The sequence below is a fragment of the Lepisosteus oculatus genome, chromosome 9 (genome assembly GCF_040954835.1).
Source record: "Lepisosteus oculatus isolate fLepOcu1 chromosome 9, fLepOcu1.hap2, whole genome shotgun sequence".
Taxonomy (NCBI): Eukaryota; Metazoa; Chordata; class Actinopteri; order Semionotiformes; family Lepisosteidae; genus Lepisosteus; species Lepisosteus oculatus.
In genome coordinates this window covers 17,481,862-17,502,705 of record NC_090704.1, presented here as the reverse complement: position 1 = coordinate 17,502,705, position 20,844 = coordinate 17,481,862, and the positions used below count along the sequence as shown (strand labels likewise).

General features: G+C 35.6%; 1 protein-coding gene across 13 annotated transcripts in view; it reads left to right on the top strand.

Annotated features, from left to right (window-relative positions):
• LOC102696525 (DAB adaptor protein 1) overlaps positions 1–20,844 on the top strand; it is a 362,145-nt gene that overhangs the window by 327,667 nt on the left and 13,634 nt on the right. For 6 of the 13 annotated variants that reach the window (XM_069194212.1, XM_069194218.1, XM_069194211.1 and 3 more), the window contains 9 exons: positions 2,676–2,795; positions 3,687–3,725; positions 5,004–5,069; positions 6,936–6,995; positions 11,936–11,986; positions 13,702–13,764; positions 14,046–14,142; positions 17,405–17,971; positions 20,390–20,517. In XM_069194212.1, coding sequence (XP_069050313.1) covers positions 2,676–2,795; positions 3,687–3,725; positions 5,004–5,069; positions 6,936–6,995; positions 11,936–11,986; positions 13,702–13,764; positions 14,046–14,142; positions 17,405–17,971; positions 20,390–20,517 — 1,191 coding nt within the window. The remainder of the gene's footprint in view (positions 1–2,675; positions 2,796–3,686; positions 3,726–5,003; positions 5,070–6,935; positions 6,996–11,935; positions 11,987–13,701; positions 13,765–14,045; positions 14,143–17,404; positions 17,972–20,389; positions 20,518–20,844) is intronic. The other 7 variants (XM_069194217.1, XM_069194220.1, XM_069194216.1 and 4 more) reach the window with 5 other exon arrangements.

The window sequence follows — 20,844 nt, the reverse complement described above, 5'->3', positions numbered from 1 at the left end:
CAGAGGCCCTCTGCTCACAACTCCTAGACGTCACACCCAACTGGCTTGGGCCAGAGAGAGGCTGGGATGGACTCGTCAGCAGTGGCATCAGGTTCTCTTCACGGATGAGTCATTCTTCAGCCTGTTCCACGCAGACGAGAGGGCCAGAGTGTGGAGGAGAAGGTGTTGCGTTTCTCTTTTCCATCAGTATATTTAACTCCATAAAGGGTTGTGTAGTCGAAAAAGAAAAAGAAATTATTTGTATATTACTAAATTAATTCAAACCCAATATACTTTCTGTTTTCTTTTATTGTTTGCTCCGGTTCTCTGTTTTCTGTGATTTCACTCATTAATAAATTAATAATAATTAGGCGTCCATCCCTTTCAAACTCTGAGTCAAGCATGGAGCAGAATTGTATTGAGGGAGAATTTTTTTATGGGGAAATAAATAAAGATTGAGGTAAACTGATTCAATATATGTGCATTCAGTACAGATTCAATAACACCTGGGTTATAAATAAATTAAAACCACAACATCAACTGATATCAATCTGATGTGATTAAAGTACTAAGCATTTAGTAAATGCTTAATTCAAAGATTCAAAGATCCTTTAGGTATCTATACTGTAAATGAATCCGTTTTATAGCATCCATGATAAAACTATGTGGATGGACTATAGGAAGAAAACAAGTAGAATTAATTAATTTTATGGTGTTATTTTTTGTAGTAATGAGAAAGTCATGTAAGCACTGTCTCTTCAGAGTCCACGCATAGCAGGGAGCATTGAGCATGCATATCTAACTCCTCTTGTGAAGGAGGATGGGGACTAATTCATTATGGGAAAACAGTATGAAGGGCTGTTCATTATTATGGATACATCACAGCATTTTGACCACAGTGCTTCATTTCCACTGAGAACATATGGTTCTCTAGGTAAGAACACTGGCTGAATTTGTATGGGGCTTGTGAGTCATGTAATGTTGCTTCGGTTTTGTTTTGACATGAGCTTTAGGAAGTCTGACACAAGCCAAATAGATGTGCCCATGTGTTATTTGTAATGTCTGTACTGTTTGCTCTTGGTTTAAAGTTCATAATCATAATTTTTGCCAGTTATGCAAGTGTTGCATCTCGGTAGAGAGGTTTCATTTCCAACAACCTTTTCAGAAACATGGTAATTGGATTCATCATACCAGATTTAATATGCACATGAGAGTGTATGTTTTAACATGTAGTTAATATTGCAATGGTAAACATCATGACATTTGCAAGAAAATTAAACTTGACCAAAGGCATTGGAGGTTAAATAGGTTAAATGTTTTTCAAGTAATTGATGGATTATGACATGATGTTCACTGTGCCTCTTGAGGGTCTTAATCCACTCGTGATTCTAGAACAAATTGTTCAGTAAGGGTAATGCAATAGCCAAGGACAACTCTCGTAATGCGCTTACCCACAATAAGCTTGCAGAGATCCCCCTGTATGACTTTTTTGAAGATTGTCATAGTTGTGGCATTGTTGATTTTCTCTTAATTCATGATCTGTATGACAAGAATCAGAAGGTGTTGTGTTAACCCACCCTGATTTAAAAATGACTTTGGAGCTTTGTTGGTACAGCTCCAGACTCTTCTCTAATTTAATATTGTGAGATGGAATTCAGTATACTTTCAGTATAGTATTGTTGACAGAGCATTGAAAAAAAATCAAACTACTAATTCCAACAGGCATTGAATGCCTCCCTTTTCTTGATCTGATCTTCCCCCTTCCTTAGACATCCACAGGACTGGTTTGTAGCATGAAAACAGGAGGCACTTTTTTACCCAGATAGGGTGAAAATATGTAGGATAATCAAGCTGTTTTGCTGAAGCCTTTACCTTATTTTATTTTTAGATGCTCTTGGAAAAAGTTCCTCGGATCACTTTGCTGCTAACTACTACACATGCTACATGGGCCAAATGGCTCCTTCTCTTTTGTAACCATGATCTCATGTTCTTATGTTCAGCTGACACATAGGCATCTACAGACTCATCTGTAGTTAATGCACATACATAGAATTGTACTCCTGAATACCTTGGATTTGTACCTTCTATGCTATGCCAGTGGTAATAGCTATATCACCTTCCCTATGTTAGAGTCCTTTGAGCACCTATCCTAGGCTCATACCACAGACCATTTGGTTCAGAGGGGAATAGAAACTCTGTCATGTTTAAATGTTAAGAGATTTATGTTTTATAGGCTACTTTGTTTTGTTTTCATTCAGTGACAAAACAACAGCTATTTATTGTTTGTTACCTGTACATCTTTTCAGAAATGTCAGTGATTGTCCATTATTTCAGCCAAGCATAGATCTACAAATGCTCCAGGTGTGGAATGATGAACTTCAGGTTGAAAGGAGTGTATGCACTGTTTGTTTCACGAGTGAAGCCACACAGACTTGTTTTTGGAGGATAACAGTATGCATAAACAGCTCCCAAGTTAATCTCTTTTTACTATGAATTTTGTAAGTAAAAGATAAGTAAAAGAGTAAATTGATTAACTTCTGATCTGATCCCTTGGCTATTTTCATTCTAGTTTTGTTTGCTGGACTTTATTTGTTATAATCTAATGTTTGTTGTTTTCAGTTTTGAGATGTGGAAGTATACAGTATACAGAGATATATGACTTAGTCATCAGCCTCAGCATCCCTTTCATCCTCTAGGCTGAGCCTGTAATCCTTGATCTGCGAGATCTCTTTCAACTCATCTATGAGATAAAGCAGCGCGAAGAGATGGAGAAGAAGGCACAGAAGGATAAACAGTGTGAGCAGGCAGTTTACCAGGTAAACCTGAGTGTTTCCAATATTTATCGTGAGCAACATCTCCACTTTATTACAGAATAAGACTGGAAGAGTATTTTATTAAGAAATGATAGATTATGAATGTACATACTGTACAGTCAGTACAGACAGGTCAGCCATGATCTCTAGTGAATGCATATAAAACGAGAATTCGAAAGAAAGTGTTGACCTGGAAGAAGTTACAGCCAGATAAAAACACAGTGAGGTGACTCACATCTGTAAGGCGTTCTATCACCAGGAAATCATTTAGTTCAAGCTTACAGCATTGCAAACTCATTCTCACATACTGTAGATGCTCTAAGGATTCTGTAGAAACATATACAGAAGACATGTACTGCATTTACAATATCTGTTCTTCACTGTAAGCATTTTTTTTAAAGTGAACTGGAAACCGGTGTATATAAAAAATATTAAAAAGTATGACTTAAAATAAACTGTGGTTAAGTATGTTAACTTAAAAAATATATCTGAAATACAATTTCAAGACAAAGGCAGTAGTGGCAGTCTCTGCATAATTAAGCATGTCATTAAAGAGAGCTCATTGATCTCCTTTGCATTTATTGCTACTTATTTTGAGCCTGAACATATCTGCTAGCAGTTAGATCACACTGGGTGATAAGTTTCAGGCAGCTTTTACAATTAAATTACAAAAATCTGTCAAAGTGTGGCTTCTTGAGTGGGGAAAAAGCAATGAATATTTCTTCCAAGAATGAAATTTTAATAATCAGATGTTGAAAAATTTATTGTGCTCCTGTCGAGTTTGCTGATTTGCCTGCCTTTGAATCTTAATTTTTACTCCACCACTATCCTCCCTCCTCTTTTCTCTTTTCTGTTGGTCCAATCTTTGCTTCTGCTTCTTAAATGCTTTCAAAGACGATTTTGGAGGAAGATGTAGAAGACCCTGTGTACCAGGTACATTTTTATACAAATTATGAATATGATTTTTATTTCTGAGGTTATCTGATACAGACTCTTTGCTTTAAATTTATAGTAGAAAATTCCCTTGTTAGTAAAAGGCGTCACAAACTACAAACTCCACCCTTACATTTTTCTCTTTCAAAATTAATGTCATATTAATTCATCCCTCCTATACTTTTAATACATAGTGGATCATTGCAGTAATTGATTGTGTTTAACCATTTTAGTTTTTTTACCAGTGCAGTGTTACACAGTTTTTTTCTGGTTGATTTGAAGGTCTGGCCTGGTTTGATTGCACCTCTTTTTCCACTTGCTTCACTTAATACAATGCTCTGTAGCACTCACTGAATATAGACAGCTTTAACCCTTTACCCTTTTCAAAATGTTTGGAATATGGCAAATGACCCAAAATACCTTTAGCAAAATATATTAACCGTTGTATAAGCTGAAAAAAGAATAACTATGCCCTGTGTAGTTGCATGCAGATAAAAAAAATATTAATATGGCCAGAAAATTCAGGGACTCCCTACATAACAGAGAAATACTTTCTAAATTTCAATTATATCTGTGTATGTTAGTGAACATAACTCACATACACAAGTACCAAACACAAAATAAAGTGTGTGAAGAAATTATGAAAATTGGTTCAGTGGTTCAGTGTTTTTTTAATCAGAATTGCAAACCATCAACGGGTTGAGCTGGGTTTGACTTAGCCAAAATTTCTCTTCCATGTGGGGCTGTAAAGATCATGAGAAAAGAGGATTTTGTCTGCTCTGTCTCCTTTCAGAAACAGCTGAATCAAGTCATTGTAGTTCACAGAGAAGGGCAGGAATGGCAGATTCTATTTGATTGTTTCTTGATTTTTCTTTACTTGAATTTACAAGTACCTACAATATAAGCATTATAGCTTATCATGTGCATTTCACAATTTGATTACAAAACATTCATCCCTACCAAAAACATCTCCAATTTTGTACAATGTTATCTGATAATAGTATTAACTGAATGAATTGCATAATTGCATAAATAGTGGCATTTGAGAAGGAATGCAGTTCTTTTAAAAAATATGTCCCATGACATTGCTGGTATGGATGAGAATAATCCCGAATCCCCAGTCAGTGCAGATCTGTTTCATTGTAAATGGGGCTGCTGGTCCAGATGATTGAGTGTAACTGCTTGGGCCATGCTTGTATTGATCTTGTTTACCAATCACTTTGTGCTTTCCCACTGTTTTTCTTTCTGCCTTCTCCCGTTGTGCTGCCGATGTTATAGTATATTGTGTTTGAGGCTGGACACGAGCCCATCCGTGAGCCCCAGTCAGAGGAGAACATTTATCAGGTACTAAAACCTCCCTTCTGAATCAATGCTGCCCTATCTGACAGCTGGAACTTCAAGGCAGGAGGCTTGTATTTTTAAAACTGAGCAAGAGGGACTCTATTTCTCACATGGTCTCAGGTAGCAGGAGACATCTAATCTCTTCACCAAATCCAACTCTCATAAAAATTTATTATCTCCATATTTGCAGCAAAATAATTAGGAACAGGTGTTTCTATCTAGTTTTGTCCAGATTAGGCTATATAGAAAATAGAAAATCATCTAGTGATCGGCCCATCTTTTACAAGTTGGTTCCAAACAAGTTCCAAACTGCATGAAATGATGTATGACACATTCACTGTTTGGTGGAAGTCAATATTCCATCTTCCATCCCGGTCATCTTCAGATATTTTTCAGTGATTATTTTTTTGTATTAGATACTTATTTTAATATGGCTTTTTTTTTTTTTACAAAAATAGCATCTTAGATTAACACAGAGCATAAGGCTTGATTTGATCCAAACTGCAAAATAAAACACTTAGACACACATTAAGCTTGATTGATACAACTGTGGATCCTAGACATTGATTTGATAGCACTCAGTTATTTATTCTCTACGAGCTACGTATTCTGCTGGTTTGGGACCTCCATAGCAGTAGCAATATTTACCAATTATTGTTAGGAATAATTTAGTGAAGGCATACAGCCTAGTTTAACATAGTAAGAATGATTGTTTTTAGTATTGGAGAGAGGACTGGAAAAAATATTTTTATTATTCAAAATCATTCTCTGCTTTCTTTTATATCACTGAAGGCCGGGTGAAGAAATTCACTTGATTCTTGCACCTAAAAAACTTACTTCAGAAATGTCTTGAGAAAATATGTTAAATTCTTTCAACTGTGCAAGCAAAGAGATTATAAATCTGGATTGCTAATGATTAGTGATGAAAAATTCAGAAACCAGTAATTGCCAAATGGAAACCATTATCTGTTGGTCTGCGTAAAAATCAGTCATTTGCTGCAACTACACTGTGCAGCATTTACAATTTCCCTTCTCAAAGGAATAAGCTGACCTTCGTGGTGTTCTAATTCTGCCACTGAGTAGCACTGTGCTTACCTCCTCTTTAGAAGATGAAAGCCAAAGGAAGGTTAATCACCAGCAATGCTTTTTGATCTTTAAATAAAAAATAAGCTGAATCATTTCAAAGCAGAAGCAGAAATAATTGTAACAAATATAAATAAGCTAGAAAAAGTGAAAATAATATTAATCACCAAAAATAAGCCTGAAACAACAACAAAACTAAGAAATTTGTTTCTGCTTTCGTAAATCTTAGAAATTCTGTAAAAAATTGCTTTTGCCTCCAAAGGTTCTTAGTACTAATGAAATTTCCTACATGAGAAAAAATTCTCACTATCATTCTAATTTAAAAATAAATGTGCTGTTTTTAAAATTATACTGATATATGGGAACAAATTAAAATATTGTGCTAAATATTTTGGCATTTTACTGAAATGAAAAAACTAGAACAGATTTGCAGAAAGAAGTTGCATTTATTTTTCAGCACATTTTGTAGTAATGTGTACTGTTAGGTTACAAACCAGATTTATACTGCAATTTTGTGATTTCATTCAGATAAAGGTTTGCTTAGACTTTAATTATATGTGAAGGATATCTTCAACTGAAATATGATTCTCATAAATTAGTGAGGCAGGCAAACATTTAATTTTTCCTGAAAAGTAGAGTTCCTCCTGAGTTGTCCTGTCTTTCTGGTAGTGGTGGTGATGGGGGTGTCTGAGTGCTGCTGTTTGCCTCCTGAAGGTTATAGGTATTTTTTTGCCTGAAGATAATTTTTTGTTTACTTATTTTTGGCTTGACTGACTGCCAATCTAGGTCCCTACAAGTCAGCAGAAGGAAGGTGTCTATGATGTTCCCAAACGGCATCCAGTGAGTGTAGGTGTTTGTGCTTTGTTCTTTGCTACCCTCAGGCAAACCTCTCAGTCACTCCAAATCACGTGAAGCCCACTGCGCAAAGGCAGTAGTTTTTTATTCTTTATTTCCTTCTATTTTTCTCCATATGGAATTCTGCTGCTGCCCCTTTTACTTCAGCTTTAGAATCCTATGTGATCTCTGGCAGAGCGCTATGCTTTTGTATGGAACATACAGTATGCTCTCTCAGGGTCACGGGCCTCAAGTGCTGTGTGTTCTACACTAACTGGAGGGATCTAGAAAATCCGTTGTGCCTCTCAGTAGGAATAGCAGAGGAGGCTGTAGCCGTTTTTTTAGTTTTTTTCCTTTGAATGATTTTATTCGTTGGAATGAAGGTTTTATTAAAAACATACCACAAAAGGAGTTTAAAATCTATAACATTCCAAGAATAGGACAATGGAGCCACATTTATGCATGTTGTGGAAGGACAAAAGTATGTCATAATATGTAATTTACCAATGGTTTAGAGCTTGCATGTAACCAAATCTAATAAAGGCAAGTAATCTGATAAAAAAAAATAATTCTGGCAAACCCCCACCATTTAAACACTGCCTTTGTCCCCATACTAATTTCTTTAACTTCCACTTATTATAGTCAAATTGCTTCTACCTTTTTTGTTCTATTGTTCTGAATTGGATCTTAGGTATGTTGAGAGGTTTGTTTGCGGTTGTCTTTTGCTTTGTATTAGCTGCATGCAGTTTTATAATCTGCAACATTTTAGGTTAGGGGTTGCAAATGAGAAATTCTTTATAGCCTGTAGTAGATTAATAGTTCTTTAGTGCTTAGTAGTAACTTATTCTTACTTATTATTAATAATACCATAATAAGAAAACTCTGATAGTTATCCTGTAGAAATGTTAAATTAATTGACAAATTACAAATAACAGATTTTTAAATGTCTGTAAAACATGACATTTGCAACCCCTAAAATGAAAAGTTACTGAAATGCATGATTTGGAACTACTCATATGGATAGGAAATGTATTTTCATTAGAACTGCATAGTTCTTTTGAAGATTCTGCTTGGTAGATCAAGAATATGTATTTTGTTTCTTTAGAAGAGTGATCCTCTATTGATATTACATGAAGCTTATTAAATAAAAGGAAAGTCTATATTTAAAAAAGGAAACAATTGAAAATATATTTCTTTCCATCTGGGTAGAAGTATACAATCTAACCATTGACAAAGGATATAGTAAGTATTTATAAGAAATTAATTGAAAGGCAACATTTTAAAGCAGTGCTGTTTAAATGATTCAATGCCCTGTGTATAGCAAATGCCCAGTCTTCTTAACTGTTGCCAGTTGCAGAACAAACAATCAAACTTTAACTTGTTAAAACTTGCTATCTCATTTCAAATGGATGTAGAAAAGCTGACTTAGGTTCTTTTTCATTGGTATTATTGCTGGTCTGTTCATTCAGTCTGAGCTTATTGAGTGCTTATTGCTCCTTGTCCCTGTCATCCAATCACATTTACAGTAGGTTTATTTCCTTTGACACATTTCACCATCTTAGAATACGGTGCAAGCAAGCTCTTATCTGATGCCTTTGGATCTGTGCATTTATTGAAAATACGGTATTTGTGTCGCTAAAAGTAAAATGTTATTTGTAATTACTTTGCAATTGTTATAAGTACTGTCGATTGTGTGAGTAGGGTGAGCTTTTCATAATGTTATATAGAACAATTTCAATGAGCAAACACTATTTAGGGACTCCCTTTAACATAGCCCAGAAAGCTGGATAGATAGCCTTTTTGAACTCACAGTACTTATTTATGTGTGATATGATTCATTATGGCCTGTGTTTATAGTATGTTGATTTACATTCATGTAGGCCAAGCATTTCTATTTTAATTTGTTTTTGTTTCTTTAAAAATCAGACACATTATTGTGTCTATAGTTTCATGAAAAGCCACACAGTGTGCTTAACTCTGAAATTACCAGTCCTAAAACCACAATTGTGATAGTCTATTTAGTTATTTGGAATTTTTTAGTACCAGTGAATCAAGCGTAAAATAGCTTTACCTGGATGGTTTCAGATTCAATATCCTTGATTAGTAAGTTTTATGAAACTGTTGTACCCTTTTTGTTTATATTATTTTAATCACATTATCAAAGAAGGCATATTAATACTTATACATAAAATCTGGAATGTATCTGTTCCAAACACAGAATAATTCTGGAATCCTATAAACTATTGTTAGAACTCAGCCAAGTGTTGACTTTAAAACACATTATTTTTATGGTGGCAAAGAAGAAGAAGCACAGCCACAAACTATCATGTATGTTTCATGGATGCTTCCAACTAACTTTACATAGAATATTAATTAATAACAAATTGGCACATTACAAATAGTCTTCAGGAGAATTAAGGAGAATGGTGCAGTCTTAAGAAGATATGGTAAAGGAATGGCTTCACTGCAAGACCCAAATTACAAAATGAGTTGATGTGTGCATTTGTACCAAGCATAGTATCTAGATAATAAGCACCTTGCTTTAGTAGAAATAAATGGCAAACAGATCAGGAAAGTATCCTTAGGGGGAAATAAAAAAATGACTTCTCATTTAATCACGTTTAAAAATGCACAGTTTATGTATTTATTCAGCATGTTATTTTCCAGTGGGGAACAATCTGCCAAATACTGTAGGTGAACTTTTGTAAAACTGAGTTCAAAAGCTTTCATTCTAACAACACTAATCATGGGCTTTACACTTTTCGGCTAACTTGCATACAATTCCTTACATAAGAAGGATCATCCTGGTTTTCTCTCTGCTACTGCCAATGAACATATAAAAAGTGGAATCTGAAATAGCCTAACTGCACTTCTCTGTGGCATATTAAGGAGAAAGACAATGTAATGCTTAACAATGTTGGGCCAGAGTTCACTTTTCATACAGTTTTTTATGTGGAATACGTTTTGTAAATCAGTAAGGTCCTTAAAGGTCCCTATTGCCCCCCAAATTAAAATGAACTAATACTACATAATATGATTTTACACACAAACATTATGAAGCAGAAGAAATCTGCTACAAACAGCCAACGTAAGTGTATGCTTTAGGCATCCCTGTTTTCTTATCTTAATCTTAGTACCATGTGCAAATGGCTCCACATTTTTTTCTTTCCAGATGGAATGCATTTGCATGATCAATCAGAAAATTGGAGATAAGGTATACAATGTTAATTATGTAGGCTACATTAACATATGCAAAATACACACACGTGATTAATTACACTTTTCCCCAGAGTACACAAATTGCAAGGTAGGCGTAGCAAGGCTGAACAGCTGTCCAGCGAGAGAGGAGGTACTGAGGCTGTCAGGAAACCAAGGTCATGGAGATACAGTATTCAGTTCAACTGAGAGAGATAGGGTGAACAGTCAGGAGGGTCAACACTTCTTATCAGTTAGTGGTATCAACCACTAACCTATCCTCCCAAAAGCAAAATAAAAACAAAACTCTAATAAGCTTTGCTGTAGCAGCAGTCAATTTGCAATAACATATTACCTTCAGGGCTAGATTACCATTATTCCAATTAAACTTGCACATACCAAAATACATAAAGCAGCAGTAGTTTAGGAGACTATACTATATATGCTATAGGTTAGACTATACTGACTCAACTTTGCATTATGTCAAACACAATAAACCCCTCAGAGTACCAGTACCAGCATTAAAGATGTATAAGTTCAGCAGTCCAGCTTTTCTGGAACACATTTTGTCCACCAAGAACTTGTAACCAGAAATACCCAGGGCATACTGTATGCTTATTTTATACTCGTGTCTTTTATTTTGTTATAAAGATTGTTGCAGTTCAAAATGGCTGGTGAAACAGGTCACTGTTACAAACAATAATGTAATTAAGGTGGTTCTAAATATCTTGATTTCTAATCAGGCAAAAATAAGTCTCAACTACCTGTATAAGCTTTTTTTTCTTTTTCATACTCTTTATATGTAGTGCTGTGATGTACTATTCTCTACTGGTGATCCCTCAACCCATTCTTGTAGTGAGTTATGACAGCACCATTTTCATTGCTTTTATTTTTTTATTAGAATTAATCCTTATCATCCTACAATGACATCACTTAATTGCACCCTTTCTGGTCATTTTCATGCCATGGTTACTGCTAACACTAGGGAATGAAGTTAAAATCAATATTTTAATTATTCTTGGATAAGTGGGAGTTGACTTATCTGACAGTGCTTGATTATAATGTTTGCATTTTTGCATTTTGCATGTATTCTGTTCTGTGTGTGAAACACATTTATGTATCTTTGCCAGTGGTACTGATTGGTAGGCGGGCATAATTAATTCCTTTTTAATTGTTGCTTTTATTCCTACCATCAATTACCAACAGTCACAGCTTCCTGTCAGGAAATGAAAAGAAAAGCCCTGACAGCCTGAGGTTTGGAATGAAAACAAGACATAGACATTTAAAATAAAGAGATTCATGGCTTATCTTTATTTATCTTTTTTCTCTATCTATTCCTTATCCCCTCATGGAACAGATATTGAAGCTAGAACTAGAATTTTCTTTAGCAGGATATGTCTAATTGATATCTGATTGGTTGGAATAGTTATTCTGAAATCCCTGTCAGTACTGGCCTTTAATAAGTATGTTTATTCCCTGTGTTCTGAATTAGTTGCATTGCAACCTGTACTTCTCCTTACCTGTTCAATCACACAATATATAGTGTCCTGTGTATGTGATCATGAGGGAGTAGGATTTGAGAGTCACAGGTCAAAAAGATAATGTTTTTTCCATATTAATGAATATGAGAGCAGGTCACACATGGAGAATGTCTTTGACTGATCATCTTCATCTTCACTCATTCACCCAGTGTCTGTGGTCACTGCTGTCCCACTTTCTCATCCTATCACCCATTCAGTACCACTTTACCATTGCAGAATGGACAGACACTGGTGGAGATCGATGAGGACCTGTGCAAGGTCACCCAGGTAAGGTTTAGATAGTCTGAGAATGTAGGGAGACAGGTTGTTCACAATCAGTAGTGAAATTAGATCCAAATTGTATTAATGTCTAATCAGCACTCAGGATTGATAGATTTAACACAATCAGTATTAAGTACATTTATGGTTTTATTGAGTGCACAAAGTTACTACCTTTATTAAAGCATGTCAATACACTGTCATCTGCTGTGTAGCCTTTAGGACACTTGCTGCTTACTGGCACGGTGTCCTTTGCTAGCTATGTCCATGTGTAAACATAAATGTTGCTATGGAATATGTAGTAATTCCATATAATCATGGAGACCTTGGAGTAGTGATTCATAAGTCAAGAATAATTTATCAACAATGGAATAAACCATTATGTCATGGATATTAGTTCCAAGAAACTGAATAAGCTGGTAATGCAGTTGGCACCGAAGCAGTGCCTCATTGGCGGCTTGTAAACAAGTAATAGAAATGCCACATGTAACTACACCATGTTTTTTATCCCATCACAAAGCCCTAATGGTTGAACTTCTTTTAAACGTGGAATTCCTCTTTAAAACAGAATATGAAAAGGGATACTATCCTGACTTAAATTTAATGTAAAACAGATATCAGCAGTAAATATTGATCCATATATTGCAGCAATTCACTCTGAATAATAACTCTTCAAAGGTAAAAATAAAAGTGTATGGTCCACTTTATGTAGCACAAATTTACATATGGTAATTCATACAATTAATCCATTTAAAAAATACAGTACAGCTTTGGAAAATGTGTAATGTAGTGTGAAGATGGTCTTTAAAATAACTAGTTAATGGAATATTAGCACTTTATCAATATAGTCAAATAGTGTACTGCTTGTACTATTATGTAGTTGAAAATATAGAAATAAACATCCTGCTAAAAGTTTGCTTATTATTGAAACCCTGATCAGTAAAAACAAATCTGCACAATCCAAAATCCAAATGTGGCCAGCATACTAATTTCTAACAGACATTACGAATGCATTTGAATGTTTTATTAGCCCTTTATTTTAAAAGGCTGGGTTTGAAGCAGCACTAGATGAGAATAGACTGTTCATCCTACAGTTTTAGATCTGTTTTCTGATATTAAAATAATAGGACTACATAGTACATTAATATAAAAAGTTTGCAATGATATGCAATTGACTCAAATATTTTAAGAATTGCACCGACATCCAAAATGTGTCTTATGATTTATGCAAATCCTTTATCTGATACAGAGTACTGTACAAGACTGGGAATATAAGGTGGTATAAATAGAATGAACCCTCTCCATATTTCCTTCCTGGAGGAATATTAAATGAAGTGACAAATGAATTCTCTACCTGCTTAAGGGAAACATCAGATTAGAAAAAATAATGCATTTATGTGTGGTTCTCACTCAAGTTAGGGAGTCTATAATTCTCACCTGCTTCAAGCTATGGCTAGTTCCGGGTGAGTATCTTGCAATCCATTAGTGTCATGTTTCATTCACATGTTGTTGTTCATATTCTAACAAGATATTTTATCAAATTCACATTCATGGAATGAGCCTCCACATCTCACTAATTCTACCTAACGTTGCTAGATTTTTTAGAACTGTTCGTGACAAAGGTGCGTATGACATGAATTCCAGTGAGGATTTGTTTCTAAAGAAATTGGAGCCTTAGCTTTCCTCTGCTTTTCTAAAATGCATTTTGAAATCTGTAATTCCAGAATATTAATCAACTGGAACTGTTTGGAGACATGTCGACCCCTCCTGATATCACATCTCCATCCGTGAGTGTCCCGCCGACTTCCACACCATGTGCTTTTTTTTCAGATTTTGTTAAGGAACCTTTGCTTTATGACCACGAGTATACGAATAACCCGTTCAATATAAAAAAAAAACTATGAAACAAAACTAAAAGAATGGAAAATTTTTGTGAAAATTTTACTTTTAATTCTTTTTTTAAAGAAGCATTACCTGGAACTATTTTTTATAATTTGCACTTTGAAGACAGTCACATGGGAAGGAAGGAAAGAAAACTGCTTCTTTAACCTGCTGTTTGTTCCGTCAGACACCTGCATCTCCAGCCAACACGCTCGACCCTGGAGTGTCTCATCAACCCACATCGGAGATGTTCGCCCCTTTCAACCCTGCATCAGTGCCCTCAGGTAAAGGAGAGTTTCTCTCACAGGCATCAACCCATCAACCAGTGCTCTGAGATTCACCTACTCCATTCAGCTCCCATAAGGTCCTGATATCATGTTATCTTAGAGCTACTGTAGCATAGTACATTCTCATTCACTAGGAATAACAACAACCAAGAATTAAGTGTACTGAAATGTTTATTGAGTGTTTTAATCATAGCAACTTGGCTTACCCTGCTTGGCTGAGGGCCAGTCTCCATAGGACAAGGAGGCTGGGATCCCCATGCAGAGTGATCACAGGGGGAACTGCAAAGGTAGAGATGGGGTGGAGAAGGGATGAAAAAGTCAAATGCGAGAGAGTGAAGGGGCTTACATATAGAATTACATATAGTATTTGTATTTTTTTTAATGTGAGGAAAAGATGCCAGGAATTATATGATTACTATTTAGGACAGATGAGGCTAATTGAGCTTGGCTGTTGTCATATCTCCCAAACTTTTATTTTGAACTCCTTTTACTCTAAGTACACTTAAAAATTGCAATAGAAAACTATTGGAGCATGTATTTCATAATGTTACTCTTATATTGTTTTTTATGGGATTCAAAATGAATGTCTGGGAGAAAAATGAATCTCAGCTACTTGCAGTCACCTGCTGCAGTATAGAAATCCGGACTACCTTACCGATGTTCTTTGCTCATGTATACCTCCACAAATGTCATTGCTACCACCTGCAACCCTTTGGCTCATGTGATAGCCAAGGTCTCCAACGACTTCAGCCACTTGACCAAGTCATTGTTTCTTAAGCCAAACATTTTAAATCCAGATCATGTATTTAAACATTAATTACTTTAGCCTAGACCTAGACAAAACAAAAGGGTTTGTGTACATCTCCTGAAATATGGTTTATTATGACTTTTCACTTGTTGTCATAATTTGTCACAGTTGTCATAATTTAATCTTGGTAACACTTTGAATTCCTCAGTTTAATTACTATGTTAAAAAATTAAATACTTAATTTTAAATTGAATTTCACAAAATGAGTTTTCTTTGAATCAAATAAAAATAAGTAATTCACCACTTTTGAAAAATAAATTTAAATGAATGGATTAATTAGATAATATCAATTTTTATTCAATATATAATGACTAGGATATTAGGCAATGCTGTATTTCCTAAGCTCTAAAAGATCTTGCGCATTCTTTTTTGTAATGGTAGAGGATGCAGGTCACCTTTGAAATAAATCATTCACAGTCTTTTTAAACTATGAGACTATGAAACAGCTATGAAATTGTGAGCATGTAATTAAACATGTCTCAAGTCAATGGAAGCGACAGTCCAACAGGCATAATAAGTTATTAGAAATACCACAAAGATATGAACTGTGTCTCACAGATATGACAGTGTTAGCAATAAAATCAATATCAATCTTCGGATTGAATTCTCTCACAGTATACAGTAACACAGTAAAGCATTAGGACCTCTGTGATTAACTTTCCTTATATTGCCCCTTGAGGTTATGAAATATACCCTTGGCTGAGCAGAAAAGAGATTCAATCAGTCTTCATAAGACCCTACAGTACATTGTGGTACAGTACCTACCTGGAGAAGATTGGTTTTCCTCAGTGCTGTTTGCAGTCATTAGTTAATCATTTTCATGCTGCTCAGATATTGTGTCTAAAATGGGACCTCTTGGAAAGCTTTGCACAGTCTCATACAAAAAAGGAAAAAACATATTCATGTTACACTGTACTCCAGTACTTGACATTTCAGTGAGTATTCATAACATACAATGTTGAAGTGACAAGTACAGTTGAATAATGACTGACAAAGATTAGACAACTTTGGGTGAATTTTATAGTTGTACTGGCCCTGGGTTGAAACATACTGTATGTCAATGGAGATACAAAATAGAAGAGCTGTTGGCTCTGTAATAAAATATTTGTTAATCCTTCTTCATTTTTTAATTACAATTAATTATTACGATAATAGAGTGATAGATTAACAATACATTTACTCACAATTACACAATTAAATCTGTTTAATAAAATATTTATCTTAATAAACTCAGATTACTGGATAAATAGTCAGTGATCTTGCAAAAGTTTGGCTCTGATGATTTTGGATGCTGTCTGTATACTCTAAACATACATGCATATTCAGTTCCTCTATAATTGCTGATACAGCTGGGACATCTGGCTGTGACAGATTGAATAGTGGTATAAATGTAAACAATATTTCATTGAAATTCATCATAGTACTTACAAACAATTCTGTAAGTACTTTGATGAATTCTGTATACTTATACAATTGTTAGTAAACCTGGACTTATAAATGTTTGCTCAGCAACGGCGTACCTGACCAAACAAATGTTTTATAGCCTATTTTAGATAATGTGATTATCTTTAATATATTCAAAGTAGCTTACTATTGAATTTTGGGACTTCATTTAACTTAGTTGTGAATAATTTTTCTTCTGCCTTGGCAGTCAAATTTACAGCAGCCACATTAAGTAAAGGGATTTAATTTGCACAGTTTTTAGTGCTTATTGTGGCAGAATGTAAGAAAATCAGGCTTGTTTCTTATTTTAGTGTACATCTTTGCCATTTCAACACCCTCAGACACCCTCAGACAGATTTCAATTTCACAAACTAGAGGCTTATTGCAAAGGTATTCTTTCAAAGACACTCTCCATTTAAATACACAACCTCTTTATGGATTTACTTTTAACATTTTTGGAAGCAACAAAACCTGCATCAGTCTTACTTTTATCTTTCAGTGAATTCCTAAATTAAAAATACAAACCATGACCCATTGTTTTCCTAAACAAACTTTAGGATAAATTACTATATAATGCAGAGTAAAAACTCATTCTTCACACAAGCCCACTTCCCCATCAGGATTCTGCCTGAAGAACTCTAAAATACATACTCTAATACGATGTGATGGTGTTCTTAGTTTTAGAATGTTTATTCTAACTCGAGAAGGTGCAAGTGTTTCAATATAAGATACATAAGTATTTGTACTCCGGTTGGAAAACCAAAAAAATCCATAGTGGTTTTAAGAATACTTCTTGTGAATCACTCGCTGTTGGTTAATGTGTGTCACTGGTTACTCAATGTATTTTCCCCCTTTGTGAACTGTTGCTGCTTCTAGTCAGCACCTCTATTATGCCTGCTGCAACAGGATTGGTGAAGACTGCTTCAGTGGTCTGTGTAACACTGTGTAAGGCTAGCTTGGCCAGGTGTTCTGTGGAGCTCACTTCTTGCCCTTGGCTGTACTTTCCAGGTTATGTCACAATGGGAGCTGTCCAGCCTGCCCACTGGGGACAGCAGCCGTTTGCCGCCCAGCAGCCCCTGGCGTTTGGCATACAGCCTCCCATGCCCGTCGCTCAGGTCATCCCAGGAGCCCAGCCAATGATTTGGGGTCAAGCCAACCTTTTTCCTGCCACTCAGCAGCAATGGGCTGCCATGGCAGGGGCATTTCCACCCACTGCCTTCATGCCGACGCAAACTGTTTCCCCCCTGCCGGCTGCTATGTTCCAGGGCATAGCAGCGGCACCTGTGGCTGCCGTGCCACCTACCTGCGAAGCCCCCACAGTGTCCAGCCCTCAGCAGGGAGATCCGTCCCGACAGAAGATGAGCAAAGAGATGTTCAAAGATTTCCAGATGGCCAAACCACCCGCTGTACCATCTCGAAAAAGCGAGCAGCCAGTGTTGGCCTGCACCTCGGAGGCCTTCACCACTTACTTCAACCGTGTGGGAGTGGCTCAAGACAACGATGACTGCGATGACTTTGACATATCACAAATGAACCTGACTCCTGTGACTTCTACTACTCCTTCCACCAACTCACGTGAGTTCTTATCCTACAGATTCTAAATCCAGACAATAGATAGACCCCAGTGGCTATATTATTATTATTATTATTATTATTATTATTATTATTATTATTATTATTAAGAAAGATAGTTAATGCAAATTTACTAAAAATAAGTACCTCGTGCTCGTTTACTTGCAAAATAAATCTCTAGTGTTCATAAAGCCTGAAATGGTTAATTCTGCTGTGCAGTTTTTCGTTTCAGCTCTATTGTACGGTTTTTGTTGTTTTTTTCTTGTTTTTAGTGTCCAGCTTCAGCAAGCAATCTTTAAGTATACCAATATAATAACTTATGTCACAGATTTATTTTCTTCTTGCAAACAAAAGGCATTTATTTCCAAAGTCACATGGAAAGATGCTCCTCTTAGTTGAATTAGTTATCATCTTCATCTCTGTGTTAGATTGTTATCTTTGAAAAAGCAGGGTTACTGTGGGCTCTATGGCTTCCTCAAAGACACATTGTAAAATGTCCATTAGACTAAAGTCTAAAGCTTTTGAATCCAAAATCTCATACCTGATTTATATAATACATAAGCAATACTGTACATTGCAAAACAAGCATGCCATTTTCACTTAGAAAGGATATGGAAAACTGGAAGACATCATCAGTACCTTAATTAGTACCTTGCATTTTCTTTATGTTTTCCAGCTTATTTTTCTGTTCTTTCATCCCCTTCTTTTTCTTTTGATGTCTTCATCTTTTAGTTTTCATTTTTTTGCATTGTCCTAGAAACATGTTTGTACCGGTTATTTTGTTCTTTTTTATTCGGCTCATCTGATTAAGTTTCTGTACTGTATGTCTTGAACTACAGTATATCACTACAAACCCTTACACTCCATGCTTTCCGAGAGACAGGTGCTGGGCTCTGTGGGTCCACCATACAGACACCACATTGTGCTTATAGTCCCCCTGGAACAAGAACAGATTGTAGTGTTGAGCTGTGAAATTAGAATCCATTTTATCAGAAAAATAACTAAAGGCAATAGCTGACATTTAGAAGAGCAGAAGAATATTTTGTCTTCCCCTGTGAGCTATTTATGATTGTTTAATTATCTATGATACTGAGAGACTGAAGCAATGATGGCCCATTTAATTTTACAAACCTGTATTGTATGAATTATTAGTAAGAAAAGTGATACAATGTCAGGATGCACATTCTGTGCAAATTAAAATAATCAGAGGTGAGAACTTTGCAGTTATAGTGTAATTCTTCACTTTTGCTCAAGAGGTTTTGGGCTATAGCATGTTTAACAGGGTGAAATATATTAATCTTGGATTTTTTTTTGGCTATGGTCTTAAAGTTTTCCTATGAGTGGATTCCACTTACTTCTGATCATCTCCTAAAATATAACAGTGAATATTTTTGAATATATGTTAAATTGTTTCAGGTAAAAAAACTAAAGCAACTATAGCCCCGCAATGATATTCTACAGCACTGCAATCCACCAGGTTAGGCAGCAAAATAAAAGAGCAGGAGTTTTAACAAGAACACTGGAGACGGAATGGGCATGAGCTGTAAGAAGATTCAACAAGGCATTACCCAAAGTGCAGCTGTCTGAAAGGATGACAGAGTTTGAGAAAACAGCACGATTACATTTAGTGCCTCCCAGAGAGAGCTTATGTTACATCCTTCTGTGTTTTGCCTATAATTGTCAGAGAAAGTGTTCCACAGTTTGTGCTAAGTGAATGTGAAAGGTTTTAGTACCATGTACAAGTGCAAGTATCTTGAGAACATGGCATTTAGGTTCTGTGCATACCCTGGCCTTTAAAGTTTCCTCTTTATTCTCTTAGTTTTTGTCAATATACATAGGTACATTTAACACAGTCTACACTCACTACATATACTCACTACAAGTTAAAATGCATTTTCTATATCAATATATAAATAATGTTCTTAATGTCTGAATATATTATATATAAATCTATATAGATATGTACTGTATGTAGATACAGTATTCAGTACTGAAGCCTTTGCAGTGACTCTGTTCAACAAACATTAAACTGAAAAGATTGACTGAAAAAATTATTGACAGCTTGTTTACGTCTATAATGCAATTTCGCAAGTTTTTGGCTTGTCTAGTCTCCATGCACTTTTAGTTTGTTATTGACAAAAAATTGACTCTGACTTATTGAACATACATAGCATGGTAAAAATCCAAGGTGCTACACACAGATGCTTTAAAAATTTTGGATCCACATCTGAGTATTGTTCTACATTACTGACAAGAAAAGTCAAAATGTGGAGAACAACAAATTCATTAGATTACATTTTAACACAAGGATCTGAATTTCCTGTGTTAGAGACTTCAGTGTGTGTGTCTTGTGTCTGTGCCTGTATTCGCACACTGCAGCGGCTGTCTTTGTCAGGGTATTTGCTCTGTGTCTTTATGCAGCTCCAACTCCAGCCCCCCGACAGAGCTCTCCATCCAAGTCCTCCACCTCGCATGCCAGTGACCCGGCCACAGACGATTCATTCGGTGACGCAGAAGGCAGTCCCAGCCGGAGTGGGGAAGAAGATGCTGTGAGTATCACCAATGCCTGTGGAAAAATAATCTGCAGGGAACAGGTGGTCTCCTTTTTTGGATTACAGCATATATAATAAGTGCAAGACAAAATGGATTCATGGAAAGCTATGCAATAGTTTGATTCCCTACATTGAATTCTGTTCAGTGTTTTATTGCAGAATTAAAACAATGTTTTTACCAGTATTACAGAAAGATGTATAGTAATAACAATGATACAGTGAAATAGAGTGTGGTACAGTATGTTCATTGATGGCTTTTAAATAGAATCTTCTGTCAGCACACCCAACTATACCAAATCACCTGAGAATTAGCTGTGGACAACA